This window comes from Anguilla anguilla, chromosome 4, assembly GCF_013347855.1.
Source record: "Anguilla anguilla isolate fAngAng1 chromosome 4, fAngAng1.pri, whole genome shotgun sequence".
NCBI lineage: Eukaryota > Metazoa > Chordata > Actinopteri > Anguilliformes > Anguillidae > Anguilla > Anguilla anguilla.
Genome location: NC_049204.1, coordinates 29,505,857 through 29,530,154, shown reverse-complemented (window position 1 = coordinate 29,530,154; position 24,298 = coordinate 29,505,857). Strand labels below are relative to the sequence as shown.

The window sequence follows — 24,298 nt, the reverse complement described above, 5'->3', positions numbered from 1 at the left end:
CTGGGCCATAGTCACTAAACCACCTTCACTGGGGCTCGTATTAATACACTGCAAACCACTTATTAGCTTTGCGGATGCTATTACAAGTCAGATGTAATGATGAAATTCATTAGGACGAACCAACTGCTTTGCATTTTAACACAAACTGGACTCTAGAAATGCCCTTTCCTCAAAGTGCCTTCTTTAGTTAAATGACGTTATTCTCCATATGAGGGTGATCCTGAATCAAACTGGTGAAAATTTTGTTTTTTAAACCCTGCCTCTGGCCTTCCTGTGTCTAAGCGAACAGCGTGTCTGTGTGCAGGACTCTGCGGCCCGCCTCAGTCAGGTGATCAGCCAGCAGACGGAGCAGCTGCAGGAGCTGCGCAGGCAGCTGGGCTCTAAGGAGCGGGAGGTGAGGGAGCTGAACAGGGAGAAGGAGCAGCAGGGCTGGGACCCGCACCTGGAGATCAGCCGCCTGCGGAGCCAGCTGCAGGAGAAGGAGGCCTTCATCCAGGCGAGTGGCACCCTGCCACAGAACTGTATCTGCTACACAGAGCTATATCTGCTGCAGCTTTTACACAGAGCTGTATCTGCTTTGCCTTCTATACAGAGCTGTACCTGCTACACCTTCTATACAGAGCTATACCTGCTTTACCTTCTATACAGAGCTATACCTGCTACACCTTCTATGCAGAGCTATACCTGCTACACCTTTTGCATAGAGCTACACCTTCTACACAGCACTAAGCCTGCTGCTCATTATTTGCGGAGCTACACAGCTCTCCAACCCTGCTAGATCTGCAGTTGTGCTGAGTTGTGAAGGCGCTTGTGGTGTTGGTTCTGTCACAGGAGCTGATGCAGGACGGCCCGCATTGCCAGGAGGAGCCCATGATCACATCCAGGCCCACAGAGGAGGCAGCAGGAGCAGGGGGCAGGAGGCAGGAGGGTAAGTGTGGAGTCCAGTGGGGCTTATCCAGGGCAGCTCTGAGCCTGGACGTGTCTGGGTTCTGAAAGCGGTGCAGACTTGCTGAAGCGTGTCTGTGTGTCCCTGTGGACAGGGCTGGGTACACAGAGAGACATCCAGGCTGTGCAGGACGAGCTCCAGCTGGTGCTGAGGAAGGAGAAGGAGGCCCAGGTGAGTAACAACAGAACGGAGGTGATGCACAGGGATTTACAGCATCTTCATAGTGCAGGTGTCATGAACGACTTCATCCGTCTGCCCCCCTGCGTCTGCAGCTGGAACTGTCCACCCTGCGGTCCGCGCTGGCCAAGGACAAGGAGGAGATGCAGACCCAGGCCGCGGAACTGGAGGCCCTCACCAGGAGTGTGCACATCAAGGAACAGCACATAAAGGTGGGAGTACCACTGTGACGTCCTGCTGAGATGTACTGAGATTTTATTTTTATTTATTTATTTTTTGTTGAGATTTTTTAAATGTACTGTTGTGTGGTGTTTTGTAGAATGCAGCTTAATTTTTCTAATCAGTTTGTACTTTTGTGTGTGTGTGCATGTGTGTGTGTGTGTGTGTGTTTCTACACAGGACCTTCAGACCCAGCTGGTGGAGCCCTCTGGATTGCCTCTGGTGGAGAGGCTGACCCAGGAGCTTCAGGAGCTGAGAGAAACTGTGGCTAAGCAGGACCCCTCCACCCCCGATCCCCAGGTACTGTACTCTCCACGCGGGTGTCTGGGATACTGCCTGTAAACTGTGCTGTAGCCTTTTGTGGTGCCATGTGTCTTGGTTGGGAATTATTAAAGTCACACGTGTAACTGTGGTTGCCTTCGCATTGCTGCGTGAGGGTCAGTGCTCGGTGTCTCCTCCGAGCGGCTCCATCCTGAGTGGAGCTGATGTGGTGTTTTGGCAGAGCGTTTTGGGGCAGCTGGTTTCAGACTACAGCAGACTGAATGATGCCCTGAAAACAGAGAAGCAGCTCTACCACAACCTGACACAGGTCCACTCTGGTAAAGACAGGTAAGAGGGCCTTGATAAAAGTGGCAGTAATAATGCCCATCTAGCAGAAGCTGTGGGACCCACACAGTGTTTTGTGCAGCATTGAAGGTGTTTGAATGAAAGTGAATGAAAGTTTTTGTCGAAAGCTGCAGTCGTGTCATTGGCCTGCGTGTCCCTCTCTCCCAGCTCTGAGAAGAACCGGATCCTGCAGGTGGAGCTGGGCAAAGTTCAGGCGCTGCGGGGACAGCTCGAGGACGTCCTGCGGAGGGTTCGAGACTCCGCCCTGGCACCGCAAAGAGCGGCAAAGATCCAGGCTGACTTAGGAGGTGGGAAACGGCGGAATTACAGGCGCCGTCAGCAACAGGCCTCCTGCACTGCAGGGGGCGCCAGCACGCACTCTACATAGACACACTGCCATGGGGAGGTGTGGTGGACAACTGCCTTTACTAACACTAACCTGTGGATTGGTTTGGTGGTTTTACTAACTGAATTTGGCAATACACTCAACTCTCTTTATCTTTTTTATTTATTTTCTTTTGCCAATTTTCATAATGAGATTCAGTGCGATTCTTTTGCCGCATTCGCCATATTGTCCATATGCTGTATGTGCGCTCTGGCCTTTTTTCCAGAGTGGGCTGCCGATGTTGTGGCTTGTGCATTGTACTCATGGGCATTTATCCTTATTTCATCTCATCCTCCTCGACACATGCTAACGAAGAGAAAAATAGCTGTGCTTGCTTTTAGAGGACAGATGGGTAACTGAAAGAGATGCTGCTTTGCTAGTCAGTGCATTCTGTGCACAAGGCACACTTTTATTTTAAACTTAGATGAGAAATGATTGTTCATTCTTTATCTTGGTCAGCACATTGCAATTTGTATATTTATTTATTTATTTGACCAAATGTCGTTTTTTTGCAATATTATTCAGGATTCTTACTTACAAGGAGTGTATTTGCAGGGAATTCATTGAAATGTTAACAGGAAGATAAGCAGGTTTTTGTGAAGTAGTGACATTTTGACCTCCTACCTACTTTCACATTGACTGCAGACGGAATCCCTGCACTTTGTAGCTGACCTGATTCACTTTTGTACTGTAGGTATACGTATGTCCAGCAGGTCCGCCTTGTCCTCTGAAATTCCACTATCCCAAAATTGCTTCCTGGTTGCCCTGTAGATTAAGAAAAAGCTCAGTTCAGCCTTTTAGATATATCCTGTTTTGTCGAAGCAAACCCTTTTTGAGAGGGGTCTATATGGCCAGATAGATTTTGGATTTATTTAACAACATTGTGTATGCGGATTAGAATAATAAATACGAAGTTGAGCCTCTTTTTTGTGGAAAAAAATCTATGAAAAATAAATTTGCTGTCGCTAGTACTGAAATGTTTTGGCATCGATTTCTCACACGCACGGGATTGGGTACGAAAGGGAGACACGAAGACGTGAGTCCAGTGAACTCTCCCTCTGTGAACTCTTCCCTCTTTCCCTCTCCCTGCAGTGAGTCTGCTTGCATACTGTATGCTTACAGGCAGTGTGCTAACTGGGAGTGAAGCCAGGCCACTCCCCCATGCTAGAATGTGGGTGGAGCTGAGGGGAGTCACTGTCCCACTCTAGACTGTGCTGCTATCTCTGTCACTGTCTGTCTTCATTCTGCGTTCAGTCTCAACCCTCAGTAACACCAAAGGAATAGATTAAATTCGTATTTGCATTCTTCAAATTCTCATTCATTTTCTCATTCGTGTTTAAATATTTCATATTGGGCCAAGGATATGGAGCAGAAATTAGCTTTGAATTTGTATTCTAATTTATTATTGTATTAAAACTATTTTTTCGATTCGATCCGTATTTTTGTAGTTTTGCTCAGAAAATGTACGGCGAAGTAAATAACTGGGTAAAAGTTTGCGTATTTTATGATAGTGTAAATAGATTATGGATTGCTTGATGTAGTAACCCTCTCTACATGTACTCTGTGACCCTTTCTTCTGTCCTTTGCATGTTGAGTGACGCGGAGATACAGTTTGCATGGCTGTTTTGCTGTGTTGATACTGATTTATAGATTACTGTAATTTTTTCATTACGATTTTCTGGAAAGGTTTCACATATACTGTGTTAAAGAAAATATTTTATATGCCACCTAATTTCACCAAATTTTTACATAAATCACCAAATTCTTTGTAATCCCTGCACTCAAAGGTTAACAAAAACAGTCGCCCAGCGAAGTGATACTGTCACCTACCTCTTATGGCCTTTAGATTGCAAATGACACAGTTTCACAGAATCTCTAGGTAGAGTCAATAGCGGTCAGTGGCTGTAGTGTTTTTAAATGCTGTGTAAACTCTTCACATGACAAATCAAGACGTGTTTTGAGGTTTATAAGTGCGTGGACACCTCGCTCCAATACCTTATTGCTGCATGAGAGTAAGTATTGTATCTTCAGCTCTGAAGTGTCACACAGTTGACACCATCGGCAGGAGGGAAAGCCCAGAGGTATGTAACAACCCCCCCCCCCCCCCCCACCGCCCCGTCAGGTGATCACACACCTAGCGCAGGTTTACTCAAACTCAATACAGAGATTCACTCCACAATGGTTTCCCCTTGTCAGAATCCCTTTCATTTTAAATGAACTGCATATTAAACTGGTACATCTAGAGGAAACAATAAAATGATTATATTCAAGGCAAAACGCATCAGGCATGTTGGCAGTTCAGTATGTGTGCTCTGTTTTATTAAATAGCAAATGATTGATGAACTACATTTAATCAGTCATTTTGTAGTTATAGGAAATCTAATGATTTTACCATTAAAGTACAGTTCATGTAATATTGGTGGGCCTATACTTTATATTTATGTATGCTGATTAAAGTGAATTGGAAAAGAATGATTTTTTTAATGCCCAAATGTTCAGTAAACCAAGGCACATGTACATGAACTCCTCATCCCTGGTACTGTGGATGCTACATTACTGCAGTTTGTCATAAGCTCTGTAACTCTCAGCCATGGTCTCTTCTAGTGATGTGAAACCGCTCAATAAATACACCTGTGATTCTGTGAGTTTGTGTTACAGTTGATTTGATCTATCACTCCATCTCCCCTTTGCCAAGTTTTTCATCCACTCCCTGTGTGATCGCAGTCAGAGGAGTGTTAGTGACCCCCTTCTACACACACACACACACACACACACACACCCATGTTACAAAGACACTTTCAGGGACATATTTAAATTATCTAGATTCTAGAACATTCCTTTAATCATGCCTTTTGATATTGATTAAAGCTGGAATTGTGTGTTGAAAACCAGCTGTTTAACCCTGGTTTTACAATGCAGTGTAGTTGGCACAATGACTTCACAAAGTTCAAATGAAGCACAACCCCCTAATTTAACCCTGGCCCCTGCTCAAATAACACAGACTGGTTGCTTTGCCATGTGTGACTGTCTATATGTGCTGTGTATTTGTGTGCACAGCAGCAAGGACACAGTTTAGTCAGTCTCCTGTATGTAAGCACAGCTAGGGTGTTCACAAGCAAAATCACTTTCAAACACTCCCAAGAGTGCCACAAATCCCAGTAATATGTTAATAGTCACACCCCCTTATTCTGAGATATTTATTACTAACTGCTCTCACAATCCCAGAAGGCTATGTAATGCGAAGCTGCAAAACAAAGGGACACATTCCCATCTGTTATCTTTGCCAGCAGTTCAGTGGTTACTGTATACCCAGTGATGCAGATATGCATGCAGCTGGTCAGCTTTAATATTGTGTATAAATTATAATTGCCATGTCAGTTCTCAGGTACAAGGTTTCTGTAGCTGTGGAAAAAGAGAAATTGGCCACCATGCGCTGTGTTACTTTTACAAATCAGTGTCCCGTAATTCTCTCACAGTTACTGGTCATGCTAATTATCTGGTCAAAAGCCTTGAGGGGTTAGGACCAATCAGAAACAAGAACATTTTATGCTGACCAATCAGGATCGGACAGCCTGCTTTACTGGCTGCATTACTCAAGGCCTACTGTCACATATAAAGAATGAAGCACACTTAAAATGACCATAATGTTTTCCACACAAAAATATCCAGCTACAGCACCATTGAGTTAAACAATAGCCTTCTAAGGCAACACTCTGCATGACTGTGTTCATTAAACAGGAGCAATGCAGATATTTGTACAGGCTGGACATTCATCCAGAACTAACGAAAACTCATTTTCTGAGTCTCAATCTGTGGAGGCTGTCCTCTTGTGTGTAACCGTTATAGCCTATAGTGCTCTGTCTGTGGTCAAGATAATGCGAAACCAGGCAATCTGTTGTAATCTATGAGGGCCCATGTGAGTCCTGTTCACTGCATTCCTCCTCTTTCCTGCCCTGGAGTGTCTGTGCCCTGCACAGTTCCCTACAGGAAATCACTGGGTCTGTGTGTTATGACACTCTCTTCCTGTGTTCTGTGGAGACCATTGCTGAGGGACAGCACCACTGAGGCTCAGGGTCGAGTTCTTTCGGTTTTTCCGAACGCTTTGGAAACATGTTTGAGAGAGAGAACGGAATGAAAGCCTGCTTTGTGCATGCGTTGCTTGGCACTAACCTGAAGCTGAAGAAGAGCGCTGGGTTCGCATAAGTTAGCCGAAAAAAATAACAGGCCTGTGAGAGCTTTCTGTTTATCTGTTTCCGTAAAGCAGTGCATTACTCTCTTTAGTGGCCCAACTTTATTTCCAGTTTCATCCTGAGAGATGTGTAGAGTAAGTGTGACTGTGTTGACCAGTTTGTTTTGTCATTTCAGAGCTAAGCGTAGAGGAGGAAGACGACGATGATGATGACAGCAGTGAATACACAGACAGCATCGAGGAAGAAGAGAATGCTAAACTAACAGCTCAAACCTTGGCCTGCTCACAGGTACTACATTCTGCTCATCTAAATTGCAGATTTTTCATGATGGTGATAAATATGTCTGTATATTTAGCAGATACCATTATCCAGTCTGACAGCATATGATAATAATACGTTAATATGAATATTCATACATCTGTGTCATTAGCAGCAGTATGTTTTTTCATGAAAAAATGTATATGAACTTGTGCAGTATATATAAGAAAATCCATAAAATGAAACATGGTATGTTCACATATAGTTAAATATGGGCTTCTCAAATGATGAGCAATGAATCAAAAATGTCTTTATTGGTCTTTATTGGTCTAATAATTGTCAAATATCGGTTCAGGTGTAGTCATATTTAACTTTAAGAGTGACACGTATTTGACTAATGTGAGATTTCATATATTGCACATTTTGATCATGCTCCTTTGAGATGTAACCCAATCCTTGGTCAGTGACATATGTGCTGAATTCAGAATCCTCCTTTTCATCTGTATAAGAACGTTCGACTCACCAGTGAAAACAGAGCCGGAGGTCTGGAGGGAAGTATGCTATCCCAGCATACAGTGGAGGATGGGAAAGCTCTGGCAAAGGTGCAGCAGCTCCTGGAGCAGAAGAAGATAGTGGAGCGTGAGCTGGGAGAGCTGAAGTTCCTGCTGGAGAAAGCCGGATACACTTCTCTGTCTCAGATGAGGTAACGTTATAGTCCAGGCCTTTAAGATACACAGTTACCTCAGAAGTCAGCTATTTTATTTGGCTAGGCGTTTGGAGACGAAACTCACACATTCAAGTCACAATCATTGTAAGGGCCTGGTGAGAAGCGTATGAGTATTTAATACAGTGGTACGCTTCTGTGGAAGTTCCCTGAGGCTGTTTGAGTGTTCAAATTAATTTGTATACTTGATTTTGCTGCATCATTAGGTTTTTTGAAATTATAGTTCCTAACTTTGCCTAAAGGAGGGGCTGATGAGTCTTGTGTCTTGTGTAATGCAGGACAGCGCTGCTCAGCCTGCGCATGCAGACAGACGATCTGCAGGAACAGAAGCAACGGGTGACGTGGAGGAGTCGGGAGAAGGGAGAGGCAGGCGGACTCCTGCAGAGCTGCACCCCTGAGAACGGGCTGGAGGAGGAGGAGGAGGAACACTGGTCAATAACAGCAGAAGTGACGGAGGGTGGCCGCGAGCTGGACCTCGCGCAGGGCAAAGGCAGCGCCCCCTGCATGCAGCTGCGAGAAGAACAGGAGAAGAGGAGTTGCTCCCGGCCTCGGTCACTTGACCTGGGGACTCTGCTGCTGCAGCATGCTGAACAACCCTGCACACAGGTACACAGTAGGAACCTCAGCTGCAGTACATCCCACTCATCTCTCACATGGAGCTCCAAAACTCACATGTTCTGTTAAAGCAGCCCTGTTGGCTTTGTATCATTGTCCCCGAAATCGTCTACCTCATGCATTTGGATTTTGGAAACTTGTGATCTGTGAGCTCATAGATAGCTTTTTTCTAGCTAACCTAGTTGTGGCAACTTTAGTCAAGGTGTGGTCATTAAAATGAACTGTGTGTTTACAGAAATAAAAACAATGTATGTAGATAGAGGATTTGTGTTAGGGGGGAAGTTTGAAGCTATGCTTATGGTTTTTATCATTTTAATATGGGATATCTGTTGCATTAGGTTAAGTTAGAATGCATAAAGTATCTTGCTTTCCCTCCTCTCTAATTTCCTTTCTCTGGTGGAGAAGTTTCAATGTTTTGGAATAGCTTCAGTGTAAAGATGGGTCTTTGTTTGCATCTAGTCACTGGCATATGTAAGCAGTCACAGTAATGGCAGCTGGGCTCCAGTTTTTGGCCAGAGAGAGGAGAAAAGAGGGACTTAAAAAAAATGTTTTTCCCAGTTTTCACTGGGCGAGTGGACACAGGCAGTTGTCCATTTAAAGCTCTTTTCCAGACCGTGTTTAGAGGGTGTGTGTGACAGCCTGTCCTGTGTGAGAGAGTCTGACGGGCAGGTACGTTGTTCAGTCAGCAGACCCGGAGGAAGGCGAGGGCGGGTTCTGGCAGCACATGGAGGCGGGGCTACGGGAGAAGACGCTGCAGCTGCACTCGGACCTGGCCCTGAGCCGACAGGAGAGCCGCGATCTGCAGGAGAGACTGATGGTGTCAGAGGCCACAGTGCAGGCTCAGGCAGAGCAGCTGAAGGACTACAGAGAGCTGCTCTGTGAGTGCAAGCACACACACACAAACACGCGCGTGTACACACACACACATCTGTATGCCCTGTTGTTGACGTGCGTGCTCTCTCTCAGCGGAGTCCTCAGTGCAGCAGGACAGTAAGCAGGTTCAGGTGGACCTGCAGGACCTGGGCTATGAAACCTGTGGCCGCAGTGAAAACGAGGCTGAGAGGGACGGCGCCAGCAGCCCAGGTGGGACAAACACGCACACCAGTGACATTACAGAGATCTGAGGGTGCATGTGCATTCATTTTGCATACTGGTTCCTGACCAAGCAGGTAGAATTGCTGTACCTCTAAATGCCCACTAGAGGATGCCAGAAGCATATTAACTTGTTCTGAAGACAGAGGACCAATTCTGCTGTCAGCTATATCATCACTTCTTTAAGAAATAATCAACAAATATATTTCCTCTGACCTAATTACTCCATGGCATTAGTTTGTACTGAATGAATAGTGGTTTTAGTGGGATATGAAATGTGAGTTCACTGAATGAAGGGCTGTCATCTCTATCCTCTCCTCAGAGTTTGATGACCTTGAAATGTGCACAGCCCTGTCCAGGCTGGACTGCGCGTCAGAGTGGTGGTCAGGGAATTCTGGGAAGTGCGCGGACGCGGCGTCCCTGCGGCAGCACGTAGACGACCTGCGCGCCCAGCTCTCGCGCTCGCGGGCGACCATCCGCAGCCTGCAGAGCCGCGTGCGCTCGCTCTCCGTCACCAGCGACTACGCCTCCAGCCTGGAGCGCCCCCGCAAGGTCAACTGGGGCTTCCAGGCCTCGCCTGCCCACAGCGGCCCGGAGGAGGACGAGGGCTGGCAGTCGGACGGCCTGGGCACCCCCCGGGCCCCGCAGAGCCAGGAGCTGCGGGAGCTGGTGACCCGCGTGGCCTCCCTGGAGAACCAGCTGAGAAGCTCCCGGCCGGAGGGCAAGAAGGGCGCAGAGGACGCCAAGTCTGCGACCCAGCCGGGGTGAGGGGCTCTGCAGCCAAATTACTGAAGAGCACTGCCATAGCATGGGGCGGGGCTGTCTGTGGGGAGATACACAGGGCAGCAGTGAGATGGCGGAAGATTAGGGAGGAGCTTGGCAGTAACAGAGGCGGGGCATGTCAGTGGGGAGATACACAGGGCAGCAATGAAATGGCGGAAGGAGCTGGGAGGAGCTCAGTGTATCAGATGGTGGGTGCCAGGAGCAGAGGCGGTGTAGGGGCAGCCCAGCGATGCGGAGAGCTCGCTGGCACGGACGTGGGGACACGTGGGCGTCCTCTGTGGCTGTGAGCGGGCAGGGACAGGACGGCGGAGCAGGGCTGGTCTCCAGGTGATCTGAGCTCACCATCTGCTCCCCCGGCCCTGAGCCTTCTGCTGAGTGACTGCACACTCGCTCCATACAACGGTCACTCTGACAAGCAGCAGAGATTTATGTAGCCTCAGCTATTCTTAGTCAAGGGTCATCTTTCTGTATAAGTGATTCTGATTAGCCTGTTGAAGCTTAGAACTGGGCTAAAAGATAGAAGTAACGTTCATTTTGAATTGTTTTAAGTATATCCTTTCCATTATCCAGAACATTTACTGCTTTTTATCTGTCCAAGTGCTATGCAGTTATTTTCCCAGTGTTGACAAAGCATGAGGGCTGTGAACCAGAAACACTCAAGTCCAGAACACTGTTCAGTACTGCTGCCCCCTTTTGTTCTGCTGTAGAAGCTTTCATTCTCAGAGCAGGGTACAAGTCCATGTTTATGAGCTAAACCATAGCCTGCCATCTCAGTGTGTGAGCATACGCCACTGAAGTGAACCTGTCGCTTAATCTACTCCTCCTCCTCCTCCTCCTCCTCCTCTTCGTCCTGCAGGAAGTTTGACTCGCTGATCCAGGCGCAGGCCCGCGAGCTCTCGCTCCTGCGGCAGAGGATGCGCGAGGGCCGGGGGGCGTGCCACGTCCTGACGCAGCACCTGGGCGACACCACCAAGGCCTTCGAGGAGCTGCTGCGCGCCAACGACATCGACTACTACATGGGCCAGAGCTTCCGCGAGCAGCTGGCCCAGAGCAGCGCGCTGGCCGAGCGCATCAGCGCCAAGATCAGCGGCCGTGAGTCCCCCTCCCATCATCCTCTCTGCTCTGCGCCCGCCACGCGGCCCATACCAAGCTTTAGAGTGAAGGTTCATAAACATGAAATGATGGTGGGGCTACAATTAACAAAAATGTTTTTGTTGCCTCTTTTGGTTCATCATTGGTTCAAACCAGCAAGTGACTAATAACACATGATAGCTCTGCCCATTTTAGAACTCATGAAGCTTCCTTTTCCTGCCCAGGACACTTGTCACTGTGGGTTTCCCACACATGTAAATGGGGAAAGACCTAATAATGAAACGAGTAATTACAGCACATGCATCATTAGAGTCATTAGAGTTTTTCCTCTCTTCTTCGTTGGACAGGGGACCACTCAGAACTCCCAGATGACAAAACCGGTCACGAGTTGCTGGCTTTAAGGTGAGTTTGTCTCAGAATATTCTCAGTCCCGGTTTTCCACACATCTAAACAAGTCTTCATATTGGGTCACAATGGTACAGGATTCATAGTGACCCATGGAGAATTACTTTCAAATAGGTTTATGATGTCCATAAATGGGAAGTAGGTACCTGTATGTTCATAGGTCTTTTGAATTATTAGGGGTGATACATTTATTCTGAATGTGAGAATGTGATTCAGTAGCTTTCATAACAGAATTCGTATTCGCGGTGTATCATTATTGACTGTTGGTTTGGTTCTTGGTTATGTAACTTTAGGTTTGGGCAGTGTGATGCTGTGCTCTCCACCCCTCAGTCGATGACATGAATACATAGTCCCAGGGTACACTGAAAAACATTGATCCTGGGGGGCAGCATGCCTTCTGTCAGGGGTGTTATCGGTTTCTGGCTTGATGCACAGACATGCACAGATGATCAATCCAAACAGTTCCCTCTCAATTGGTGTCTGCATACAGAGTAAAATACAAAGCTGGTGGTGTTTCAACAGTGATCTTCATGACTTCATTCAGTAGCTTTTAGGCATATCTCATGTGGATATTACAGTTTTAGTGTTTTTCTCTTTAATTGAAAACCTGAAGGAGACACAGATGTTTGGTTAAATGCAGCAAGCCTGTACTACTTGCAGTGCTGCACATGCACTCTCCTGTTAAAGTCTCACTGAGAATGAAACAGTATGTGAGTCTAGTCGAAAAGGTCCATATCTGACAACATTTTAATCGCATCATTGCATTACATTTCATTTTTGCTTAGCAGGTGTACATTTTTCAGACTTTCAGCACATTATAGCTGTTATCCATTTGTTCAGCTGGATATGTACTGAAGCCGTTCAGAAATTTGCAAAATTTGCTAATTTGCTCAGAAATACAGCAGCAGTAGCTCACATGGGACTCCAGACTGCAGTCGCAGGTGTAGTTCCTTTGAAACGGCACCGCTCGTGTGGCTGTGAGCTCACTAGGGAGCACGCCATCCCGGCCCGGTGAACGTGTGAATCTTAGCGTTGAATCCTGGTGAGCGCTGACGTCAGCAGTTGCAGTGCGGGCAGAGCGGCGGTGTCGCACTAATGCGTGGAGTCCCGGCTGGTCCTAGGGCTCCCTCTGGGAGTCGATGGTGACGAGCGGTTTGATTGGATAATTCCCCCCTTCCATAGGCTGCAGCAGCCTGCCCAGGGGATTTAGCAGCTGATAAGACCCGTTTTTTTCCACCTCCGTGCATCTGTTGGGAGCATTAGCCAGTTGAGCAGGCAGCAGTGTGAGCACAGGGGGCTGTGTGTCCACTGAGAGAGCAGTCCCTGCCAACGGCCCGCTCCACTGCTGACTCTCATTGCCGGGGTGCTCTCTTAGCAAAGGGAACAGAATAAACTGCATAGACCTGGTCGCAATCCGGATAAGAATCTGGCTCTTGGTTCCTGCTGATGTCCGACGCTAACGGACAGATCATCTCCGCCCACCGGCGGTCAGTGCAGCGTTGTGATTGGAGCAGAGTGGAGTTGAGGGGGTCTCCTGTGGGTTTTTTGTGCTTTGAGTGTTTGTGAACGATGCGATAGGATCACAGTGCTTGGTTTTCTGGGAGTTGTTTTGCCGTTTTTTTTTTTTTGGTTTTTTTTGAGAAACCTAATCAGGCACTGAAATCGTGACCTAAAGTGCCTCGACAGTTGCTCACCTGCCGGGGGGCGGCGGTGACGGTGAGCCAGCACGCTCCTGCCGGTGTGAACGCCTGACAGGTGGGGAGAGAATTACAGCAATCTGATTTAGTACAGCAAGAGCAGAGTGACCGCTAACCCACTGCCTGAGAGCCGTCGCTGCGCTGGCTGATGCACATGGTATATGTGGATGAAGGAAGAGTAAGCTCACTGTGGGACTTACACTCTGAATTTCCTGGTTGGGATTGAACCTCTCATGCCTTTGGAACTAATTCTTTAGGAAGGATTATAAGAATAATCTTATTCAGATCTTATTCACGGAAGAAATTTTTCACAGTTGACAGAAGGGTGGACCTGCCCAATGAAGATCAACAATCAACAGAGATACCTTTTATCTTTTCGGCATTTTCATTAGCTGACAAGCTGGCTTATTCTTTGGATAGATCCAAGTGATGACCATGTGCAATATGCTTAGGATGATTTGGTAGGAAGTCAGTTTATTTGAACTTAATCTGTAACTGCTGAAGAACATGGTTTAATTGATTTCACATTCACTGTGTTTCTAGAGAGGTTTGGTTTATGTAAGTAATGCTACTGGAGTTTCCCTTTGTGTTATGGGTGCTAATGTTCTTAGGCTATTAGGTATTCCCCGGGGAGTTAAATAGGTCAGGAGGACCTAAAGCATAGAGTAAGAGAGTAAGCTAGTGTCAGAACCAGAAGCCAGGAGAAAATTACCTTTGTTTGCATAGCCTTCATTAATACGTTTTACAGATAATCTAATTTCGTATTTTCATGTATTTTTTAAAATTGGCAATTATCAGATTTGATACCCGATACTAAATGTGTGGGCTTTTGCATTACCGTACAACTGCACTTTAGCCTCATGTCTAAGCTTCATGTGACAAAGTGTACAGATCATTGTGACTGACTGGTGATAGTTATGAGTACGAGATGACAGCAGTGTTGAGTTGGTATATTTTGCTAGCCGGCTTGTGCCCATGGGCTTCGGGGAACAGCAGCCTTTATACTGAAGAGTTCCTCTAATGCAGCCAGGACAAATCAGCCCACAGGCAAGGGCTCCGCTCTGCGGCTCCGCACTTCTGACAGGAACCGCCGCTGTTGTACTTGGCAGCTCAACAGAAAAACAAATCGCCTTCTAGACACAGCTATATTAGACTTTGCCTCCCCTGAAGGTGGATGTTGGAGGGCGGAAGGCTGGGCTGTTGAGCAGTCTGAATAGAGGGAGTAATAATACAGAAGATCTCCTGGGACATCTGCCGTGCGCTCTGCTGTAAGAGGCTCAGTGCGGCTGAGTCACGCTAATCGGTCCGCGCGGCGGCGCCCGTCCCAGCGCACGCAGGCCGGCTGGGACTCGCCACGTGCCCGGCGGAGAGGTCTAGTATCGGGACGTCGGTACTAAATAAGGACACCTCGGAGCAGCCTCTGTCCCCAATGGGCACATCTGCGATGGGTCGCTTCTGACACGGGGGTGTCCTCTGTGGTGGAGCTAATGATTAGCGTCGGGTCGATGTGAAAGTGGAACTGAGGGGAGCGCAGCCCCAGTGCATCGGCTGTCGCTGGGTTTAGCCCGTGCGCTGGACTGGATCCCGGATCGCAGAGGCCCGGATGCGCCCGCGGTAGCCCGACTGGGCGTGGGGAGGGTCAGGCACGTTGCGGGGCCATGGCCCCTCTGTGGAAGTCCATGCTGTCGAAAAGCAGCCCGCTGTACCGCGACTCGCTCTTCTCCTTCTCGCTCTGGGAGAGCCGTGTGCAGGAGCGCGAGCTGGCCTTCCTCAGGAAGCAGCTGGAGAGAGAGAGGAGAGCTCTGCAGAGACAGACGGAAAAGTAAGATGGAAGGACAGAGACATCGCTCTCACCTACAGAGATACAGCACACTCACCCACTGAGAGATACAGTAGCCTCACCCACAGACAGATACAGTATACTCACCCACAGAGAGATACAGCACTCTCACCCACAGACAGATACAGCACACTCACCCACAGACAGATACAGCACTCTCACCCACAGACAGATACAGCACTCTCACCCACAGACTGATACAGCACTCTCACCCACAGACTGATATAGCACACTCACCCACAGACTGATATAGCACACTCACCCACTGGAACAGATAAGAAGGATCTTGTGGAGGTTGGTTTATTGTTTAAGGAAACCTTCATATGAAATATTCAAACATTACTCAGATAAACCTCTTGTTGATGGGTAGTGCATTGTATTTACCTACCAAAGTCCTCTTGAGGAAGATCTTGAGATTTTTTTTTACATGCATTATTTGTATAAAACCCTTGTGAATGTGTGTTTTGTATGCACATCAATACCAGTTTTAAAAAGCCACTAATGTCTATCTGGGATTATTGTTCAGAAAAGGTTGTGTACATTGTAAATGTGTCCTGCAATGAGTACTGGTGCATAGCAGTGTGTTCCATTAATGCACAATGGGTATTTGTGTGTGTGTTATATTCTGTATGTGAGTGTTCCTCCGAGTGTTGTCGTGAAATGTCATGATCAACTCCCCATGGCTCAGGGACCTGCGCTGCCAGCAGATTAGTTAAGTGACCTTCAGACCGCAGCCTGAGCACAGTTAGTGCCAGTTAATTCAGCTCAGAGAAGACATGGCCAGGTGAAGCCATAGTTTTACAGCATCTCCAGGAATCCTACAGAGAAAAGAGGTTTGCTGGTTTTTAGTTTCAGCTCACAGTTGTTTTCATACGGTTTTCTCATTTGTCAGTAATGACATATCCTAGTGTGGATGTGTCTCCAGTGTCACTGGTGCTGGTCTCTTTCACAGTCTTTGTGTGCACCCTGGGTTGGTTGGAATACTCTACCGTGTTCTCTCTTGGATTCTCCCTAGGCTGAGCAAAGAGCTCCAACAGAAAGACAAGATCATCGAGTCGCTTCGCTCCAAGCTTAAGCAGGAGCGCCCAGACACGCCTTCCAGCAGCCACGCCTTGTCCGAGACCACCGACCAATCCGACCGGACCTCCTTTGTGTCAGACGAGCAGGGCTCCATCCATGAGGACCTGGACCTGTGTTCGGACGTGGATGCGACCAGCGAGTACTCCCAGGAGGGACAGCCCAGTCCCAAGCGACAGACCCAAACAGGTACACCAGAGGCAATGAATACTGTCAACATGCATTTAAATACACACAGTACTGCTCATACACGTCTGTGTATACACACCGCTGCTGTTATACATGTATACACACAATCCTCAGCAAATATATGCTGTTTAAGATTGAGTGTCATATATCTTGTTTTATTTTTCACTTTTAATTCTGTCGCTTGAGATGGAGGCAGTAGTGTGTAGATAGTTGAATAAACTGCACTGTGTGTTTGTAGTGGTGAAATGGAGAGGAACCTGAGTGTCTGTTAGTGACAGTCCCCAATCAAACCCATCTGAGAGCCCTGTGCTTTTGCATGCACCGCCATTTTCTTTCAGATTCTCACTGTCACGGCGGCGCCACCCCAAAGCACTCATCTATCCCCTCATCCAGCACTGCCTCGCATGGGGCTCAGTCCACCATCAACTGTCCCAGCAAGCCGTGCACACAGCACAAGCCCATGGACAGTCCAGGACAGAAAGGTAGGCAGAGAATAAGAGGTTGCTGGAGCAACATGCCAGCAGTATTGACAACTGGCTCTTATGAGTAGTGGATGTAAACAAATGTCTCATATTGCTTTGTTTACTACATTTGCTATTCCCCATAAAATGTCACAGGATTCTAGATTTACTAATTTATTTAGAGCAAATCTGCTGTTTGTATGATTCATCTTCAGACCTCAGTAGTGTAGTCTTCGGTGGTGTTTTGACTCTCTGTAATGTATGCTTTCCTTTTTAAATATGCACTTGCCTAGACAGGTGTTTTGGTGAAGGCATCCACTATCCATTATCATTGCGAGGGTGTCACTTGATTGGTTCTCAGGCTTGTCATTGTGAGAGAGTGTGCTTCTTTGGCAACAGAATAGAGTGAAATCTAAAATTTGGTGATGGTGCTTGCTGTTTGGTTTAGAAGCTCTTTGGAAGATGTGGGTCCATTTATGGTAACGGTGTAAAGGGGCTGAATGGCTTGGTGTGTCCTTCTCTCTGCTCTCCTCGTCTCCAGGCCTCCCCCCTGGACCCGTGTCCAGCTCTCTCCCTCCCCCCCAGACCCTCTACTGCCCTGACCTCTCAGGTCAGAGGGCGCCCTTGCTCCTTGACCCTCACGCTGCCCTCCTGCGTCCGGGTTACCACGGCGCCGGGGCCTTCTCCCTGGCGGAGGTTCACCAGGAGCTGCAGATGCTTCAGAGACAGCTGGGGGAGAGTGAACGTGCGTGCGCGCGCACGTGTGTGTGTGTGTGTGTGTGTGTGTGTGTGTGTGGATCACATCCTGACTCATCCTCTCACTGCTTGGGCTTTTCACAGATCACTGATCTCTGTAATCTAGGAGCACAATGCATCACGCATGACCTTAACCTCATCGCTTTGGCTCGTGTTTTGCATAGTTGTAGTTCAGTTTCAAACTGACCTTGGGATATGCTTGATCGAAAATTTGACATTGGGAATATAAAAATAAACATGAATATCCATTAATGACCATTAACACACCAAGGCTTTGAATTGAGGTGCTGTGCTGTGATGCGGTTTTCAAACCATGAATTACTTCTGCCAATGAGTTTTCTGCTGACATTGTGCCCCTTTGAAATGAGGCTGTCTGGCTAATCAGCTGAGATGCTGTATTGGATCAGCTGCCCGTGGAGGCTGTGTGATTTTACTGCGCGTGAACAGGATGTGGCGATGTGCTTACCGCAGGCCCCAGTAAGAAGCCAGTCGAAGCCGCAGCCGCGCAGCCGAGCGAGAGGAGTTTGCTCAGCGCTGCCCGCTCAGGCCCCCGAGTCTTACTCTGCTCAGCCACGCATGACTTTCCCATGCATGCCCCCCTCCCCCCCCCCCCCCCCCCGCCCCCCACCCCTTTCTGATGTGAGCGCTTCCAACGCTGAATTCACCCTCGCGCGTGAGCCACAGGGCCCGAGCTTTAACGCTCCTCAGTGAGGATTAGCGTTTAGTTAAAATGAGGAGGGATGTGTGCAGCAATCAAGCTTTAGCGCTTGATGACGGCCGTTCTCTCGTAGCCCAGTGAGCGCTTCACGTGCTGGGGCTGTTAATAATCCTGCTTCACGCGGCGTTAGTATTTACTCTGAGATTATTGTGTAATTTGCTTTTACCGTTATCCCCGGGGCGCACGCAGGATGGTGAATTTGGCTGGTGATAAATGCAGCGTCGCACATGATGGACAGTGTTTTTTGGTGTATTTTTGAATGCAGGCTTTGCTGTTCCACACCCCCACGTCAAGCCCCTGTCCGGTTTCCCGCTGGCCGGCCACGCCCATCCGAATCCTGGCGGTTACGTGCCCCTGTCCCACCACGCATTCCCTCAGCCTCAGTTTAGCACTCCCGGTGCAAGCTCCACACTGAAGGCAGATGCGAGTCTGCTGGAGAGCAGTGCATTGTGGGATATGGCACACATTTCACGGCCGATCAGAACCAGCACTTACGGTGATGTCTCTTCGGGATCTTCGGGATATCAGTCTGGCACCAGCCACACAGGTACAGCTTTCCAGTCCAGTTCAACATGTAGCTCTGCATGTCTGCAGTGAGGATGCTGTGGGCCTCTCCATGACATTCCATGTATAGTTCAGATAGATCTGTATGTATGTGAGGTCCCCGAGTAGTCTATGTAGATCTCTCTATGAGAATCCTGAATGGTCTGTGTCAGGTACATGTTTGGCCTGTATAAATGTGTGTCTGAGATACTTGCATAGTCTCTATGTCTTTGTGAGGTTTCTATTTCTCATGTTTCAGGAACTGACCTCATTGAGGAACACCTGAAAGAGATCCGCAGTTTGCGCCAGCGCCTGGAGGACTCCATCCAAACCAACGACCGGCTAAGGCAGCAGCTGGAGAGCAGGCTGGGGACCACAGGCCGGGAAGGCGGTAAGTAGCCTTTCGATAGCCTGCTGATGCTAACATTGAACGGATTATTCTGGCTAATGCTAATGGTGGGTCGCAGTAAAACTCCTTCACCCAGTCTGCTGTCCTCCACAGGTGCGCCCACTAACATCTACATCCAGGGACTGGACTCTGTCAGCCAGCTGTCCAATGAGAACAGAGCCCTGAAGGAGGAGAACCTGGGCCTTCACGCCCGACTCCAGCAGAACAACAGAGGTAGCCTCCAGCTTCAAGGTCAACCCCCATTGAAACTCTAATAGCACATTTTACCGAACTGCAATGAACGTTTTACAGTTATAATATTCTGTCTGACAATGCGTTTATTGGAACAGAATCAGATTGTATCAAAATCAGGTGCGAGAAAGTGAGGTTGAATTCCAAGGAAGGGGTTTTGGGTTTTGCTCAAGAGTGCATTCGTGTGCATCTCAGACAAATGTAAGGAGGCGGAGCAGCTGCGGGAGGTGGTGCTGGCGGCGCGGGCGCGCCTGAAGCAGGCGGAGTTGGAGGCGGAGCAGTGGAGGGAGGAGAGCAGGCGTCTGCAGGCGCGCGGCTGTGAGCAGGCCCAGGAGATCCAGCAGCTGCGGCAGGACCGGCATGGCGCCCAGGAGTGCACCAACAGGTACTTCCGCCTCTCAGGAAGGGACACGCCCTGGTGTGGAACGAGTTAGACACTCACCACCCGCTTCAGAGTATCATACACTGTCATTTCATAGATATAGTACAATACAATGGGCTCTTAAGCAATGCTCTAGTGAACATCATTTTTAAATGAATCTATGAATGAATCTTAATCAGCAAATAGTCACAGAAGAGCAGGTATATCTTAAGACCTGACTGAATTTAGTTTACCCATTTATTCCTTGCTTAACACATGTATGATGCTCACTGTATGCGGCTTATTAGTGCTGATGATAGCATTAGCACTGCACTGTATACAGTATGTATATCTGTGCTGGGTGGGTTGCCATGTTTGACTGAATGTTGGGCGCTGTGCATCTCCAGGCTCCAGCACCAGGTGAACCTGCTCCAGCAGCAGCTGTCTGAGAGCCGGCAGCTCCTGCATTCGCTGCAGTGCGAGCTGCAGGTGTACGAGCGAGTGCGTGGAGCCACCGCGGACCCTCACGCAGGTGAGCACTGCAAGCCGATGCGCTGCTCTCTGCACCAGGGAGACACGCAGAGAAGAGCTAACGGTTCGGGTCTGGACAGAGAGCCACGTAGCATGCTAACTCACTAAGTTCACACGCTGTCAATGAGCTCACAAACACTTCCCGTATGCAGATTTATTTGTAAATGGGATATGAGGGGTGTGGGATTTTTAATTCAGTTTCTGAAGGTCAGGAAGAGGAGAACCGTGCTCCCCCTACAGCGGGCCCTTGTGTGTTTTTCAGTGGGGTGCGGAGTGGAGGAGAACCTCTCCTCCCGGGAGCTCAGGGATCTGTTATCAGAGGTGCGCAGTCTGCGTGCGCAGCTGGAACACAGCGTGAAGGAGAACAGCTCCCTGCGCGCGCAGCTGGAGAAGCAGCTGGGTAGAGGCGTGGCCCAAGGCGAGACCCACCCCTCCAGCGCCCAGCATGACACCAGTTTCCGGAAGCAGCTCTTCCATGGTGAGTGCCTGTCACTGTGCTGTGATAGGGCTGTTATCTAGAACTCCTCATTGTTTTGTGATAGGGCCCTGTTGTAATCCCCTCATTGTGCTACAATAGGATCCTGCCCCACTCAGTATGTTACTGTAGGACCGTATTCTATAAACCCCTCTTACTTGCACTTACTGTACGATGTGGATGGTGGTAGATGTGTACACCTCTGAAGCCTTCTGTGACTTGTCTCTCTCAGATCCCGCCCCTTCTCCACCTGTCCGAGACACTGGCCTCTTCACCCCTGGATCCACTTACTCTGGGTTCTCCAAGGTCACAGAGCTGGATGATCCAGAAGCCGCGGCTAATGGTGTGTATTTAATCCCATTCCCTCCCATCCCTGCTACTTGTACAAGCTTATGTGAAGGGCGGTGACACCGTGCACGTTTTCTGATGCACGCTTTCTTCTGCAGGCGTCTCGAAGGCCCACCCGGCGCTGGAAGGAGGGGCGCCAGACGGCTCGTTTGCCAGCAGGAAGGGGCGGCACACCATCGGGCACGTGGACGACTTCAGAGCCCTGCAGCAGCAGATCCTGGAGGGGAAGGTGCTGGTTCACAAGATGGAGACGGTGCTGCAGGCCATGCTCAGCGCCGCCCTGCTGGAGTACGGCTCGGCGAAGGTGAGGACGGCACGGGTAAACCATGGCCTGGCAGAGCCCAAGGCCCCACCCCCTGTCCTCACTCCTGTCCTTCTGTCCTTACCCCATCCCCTGTCCTCACCCCTATTCCCCTGTCATCATCCCTGTCCCCCTGTCCTCACCCCTGTCCCTCTGTCCTTACCCCTATCCCGCTGTCCTCACCCATGTCTCTCTGTCCCTATGTGGGTCTGCAGGCCCTGGACTACAGCAACATGGACACCCTCCTGTCCAACTCCAAGACCCTGGGCCAGATCCTGGATGAGGCCGCCTCCCTCCTCAAGATGTTCTGGAGGGCTGCTCTTCCCAGCAGTGAGCTCTCCGCTCAGCGCACCAAGAAGGTCCGAGCTCCGCCACGCCTCGCCCCCGCCACAGAGCGGTGCCTCTGCGGCTTTGCTTTGTGCTCGTCGTTACCGGTGCGCTTGTCTGAGGTCCCCGCTGGGTTTCTGTGGGTTCCAGGAGCAGTCCATGAAGGAGGAGATCAAGCGGCTGAGGCTGAGGGTCACGGAGCAGGAGGAACTGCTGCAGGAAACCGTGGAGAAGCTGCGGAGCTCTAACCACACCAAGCAGGGCATGGAGCACTTCATCGTCAGCCAGCGTGAGCTTCACCCCCTCTGCAGCACTCTGATACAGAAAGCCTGTGATATTACTGCAGTTAATCTGGTCTGCTGCATGCTAACCTATCTCACAGCAAGCCTGTGATAGTACTGGGATTTAGTTTACTCTCCTCCATGCTAACCTATCTTACAGTAAGCTTGTTATAGCACTAGGGTTTAGTTTACTCTCCTCCATGCTAACCTATCTCAGAGTAATCCTAGTGTGTGTCAGTGGGATTCTGCCTCAGTGCGGGTCTCTCTTCACTCAGTTGTGTGTCTTTGAATGTCTGATCCTTGTTCCTTTCTGTTTGGGTTACAGTGTCAAGAACACGTGATGTCCTGAAAAAAGCTAGAGCAAATTTGGAGGTAATGATCTGAAAGTTCAAATCATTTTCAAATACTTTCATTTGTTTCATTTTTAGTTCAAAAGCTAACAAATGTGTATGTCCTACAAAACTGTTTTATAACCACATTTAATTTATTTTATTTTATTTGACTGGGGCAGATACAATTTTCATATTGTATGGGGCAGTAATGGAATAAAAGCTATTTCAAGGGTTACCACCTAGGACATTTCTTATTGATTACTGTAGAATTAATTTTCTCTTTTCACTTTGAAAAGAAATATTTAACATTCTCAAATTACCTTTCTGTTGCTTAGTTGCATTTTTGTAACCAAAGTAAAAAGAACCTTAGGAAAACATAGTAACTAGCAGACTGTTGTCGGAGGTCCAGAACAGACAGGTCCTCCTGATGCTTGATTAGGTTGATCTATGCTCTTCTAGAAGTTTCTCTCTGTCTGCTTTCTTCTCTTTTTCCTCACCCGGCCTTGTTTTTGCTGCTCTCTTCCCCCATACCTGAGTATATCCAGAAGAATGAGCACAGGATTTCCTCCCTAAGCTCCTCCTCTTCCTCCCCCTGTTCTGGTAAAGATACTCCAGTGCTACAAACTTTGCTCTGCCTGTGTTTGGAACCATTGCTTGCTGTTATCTGTCACCAGAACAAGTAGCATCACAGGAGCACACTGCCACCTACTGGCTCAAAATGGCAGACAACCTCTTAGAATTTTCATTTGTAGTATTGCCAGTGAGCTGGAATTTTGCAGGCCTTGCTAGTACATTATATGACCATTGACCCCCTTGTTGATAAATAATTGGCAGGATTTATTTGACCATTCTAACCATCTAAACTAAACTTTCTTTTGAAATCTGTGACAGTAAACAACTATACTCCGTTCAGGCCAGGGTATGTTCGTGCCAAACTGTCAGTATTTTAACACAGTGTTGTGTGATGTGTTAATGGTGTTTGTGACATATACCCTCTCATGTGCTTGTATGCCAACACTTAAATATTTTCCTCTTGGAAATTTTTTCTTTTTTTCAAATACACAATCATAACTAAAAGGCCAGCCAACACTACTGCATCATCCATTCATTGGGGAGAGCACAAACTGATTTGTGCATCTGACCTCTGCCTCTAATCTATGCAGCCAATCTGCTGGAGGGCTGTACTACGTTCACAGCTGTATCTTATAGATTCTAATTAGCACAAAGCCTGTACATTCATAAAGACAGTACAGTTTACAGACCTTTGGGGATGTTAAACAAATGACCTCTATGGTAAGCCAGGCAATAAAAGAAAAGACATGATCAAGTACCAACACATCATAAATAAGTGACATCATAATTAATTGTTTCCTTTTTAATAGGTGTATGCGAATATATCTGGGGAGTTAAATAAATGGGGACCAGATTTGTTCGTTAATTGTGAAATGCAGTCCGGTGTTGAAAAGAGCTTGTCTTTATGAGGTCATTTTTGGCATAGGAGTTAACTAATACTGGTTTGGCCATGTGTTCCTCTTTCCAGAACGTATTCTTGCCAATTTCTCTTTTAAATTCAGCCTCACTAATCACACAGTAATTATTCTGAAAACATGTTTACACCTGTATGTGTTTATGGGATTCTGAGTCAGCGACTTGGCACACCACACAAGGAGACACCCAGTGTTTTTCGACAGGTTACTGCCAAATAGAGGACATAATTGAATTTACTCCAAGGAAAGGAATTAACGAGTGGCAACTGTGTTGGGGGGATGGGTATCACAAAAATAACAAATGAGTAACTGCTTGTGTATTTTGTGATTACCGTTCACTCAAACCGTTTCTGACTTGATTCTAACTTCTGCTTGCCCAAGGCAATGTGTTGCTGCTTTTTTGTCACAGAGCAAAGACAAAATTACAGAATCTATATGTTGT

At 48.0% G+C, this 24,298-nt stretch overlaps 1 protein-coding gene across 10 annotated transcripts in view; it reads left to right on the top strand.

The window, feature by feature from the left end:
* The window catches only part of pde4dip (phosphodiesterase 4D interacting protein), a 74,094-nt gene that overhangs the window by 47,000 nt on the left and 2,796 nt on the right, over positions 1 to 24,298 (top strand). For 5 of the 10 annotated variants that reach the window (XM_035412941.1, XM_035412942.1, XM_035412940.1 and 2 more), the window contains 30 exons: positions 305 to 496; positions 832 to 928; positions 1,041 to 1,117; positions 1,219 to 1,335; positions 1,523 to 1,642; positions 1,845 to 1,951; positions 2,117 to 2,256; positions 6,699 to 6,811; positions 7,291 to 7,484; positions 7,784 to 8,111; positions 8,803 to 8,998; positions 9,087 to 9,203; positions 9,535 to 9,976; positions 10,852 to 11,087; positions 11,435 to 11,489; positions 16,045 to 16,295; positions 16,634 to 16,777; positions 17,298 to 17,501; positions 18,496 to 18,777; positions 19,033 to 19,164; positions 19,276 to 19,413; positions 19,609 to 19,798; positions 20,182 to 20,306; positions 20,568 to 20,783; positions 21,013 to 21,123; positions 21,227 to 21,447; positions 21,645 to 21,788; positions 21,907 to 22,045; positions 22,363 to 22,409; positions 22,915 to 22,969. In XM_035412941.1, the coding sequence (XP_035268832.1) occupies positions 305 to 496; positions 832 to 928; positions 1,041 to 1,117; positions 1,219 to 1,335; positions 1,523 to 1,642; positions 1,845 to 1,951; positions 2,117 to 2,256; positions 6,699 to 6,811; positions 7,291 to 7,484; positions 7,784 to 8,111; positions 8,803 to 8,998; positions 9,087 to 9,203; positions 9,535 to 9,976; positions 10,852 to 11,087; positions 11,435 to 11,489; positions 16,045 to 16,295; positions 16,634 to 16,777; positions 17,298 to 17,501; positions 18,496 to 18,777; positions 19,033 to 19,164; positions 19,276 to 19,413; positions 19,609 to 19,798; positions 20,182 to 20,306; positions 20,568 to 20,783; positions 21,013 to 21,123; positions 21,227 to 21,447; positions 21,645 to 21,788; positions 21,907 to 22,045; positions 22,363 to 22,409; positions 22,915 to 22,969 (4,930 nt within the window). The remainder of the gene's footprint in view (positions 1 to 304; positions 497 to 831; positions 929 to 1,040; positions 1,118 to 1,218; positions 1,336 to 1,522; positions 1,643 to 1,844; positions 1,952 to 2,116; positions 2,257 to 6,698; positions 6,812 to 7,290; positions 7,485 to 7,783; positions 8,112 to 8,802; positions 8,999 to 9,086; positions 9,204 to 9,534; positions 9,977 to 10,851; positions 11,088 to 11,434; positions 11,490 to 16,044; positions 16,296 to 16,633; positions 16,778 to 17,297; positions 17,502 to 18,495; positions 18,778 to 19,032; positions 19,165 to 19,275; positions 19,414 to 19,608; positions 19,799 to 20,181; positions 20,307 to 20,567; positions 20,784 to 21,012; positions 21,124 to 21,226; positions 21,448 to 21,644; positions 21,789 to 21,906; positions 22,046 to 22,362; positions 22,410 to 22,914; positions 22,970 to 24,298) is intronic. The other 5 variants (XM_035412936.1, XM_035412935.1, XM_035412943.1 and 2 more) reach the window with 5 other exon arrangements.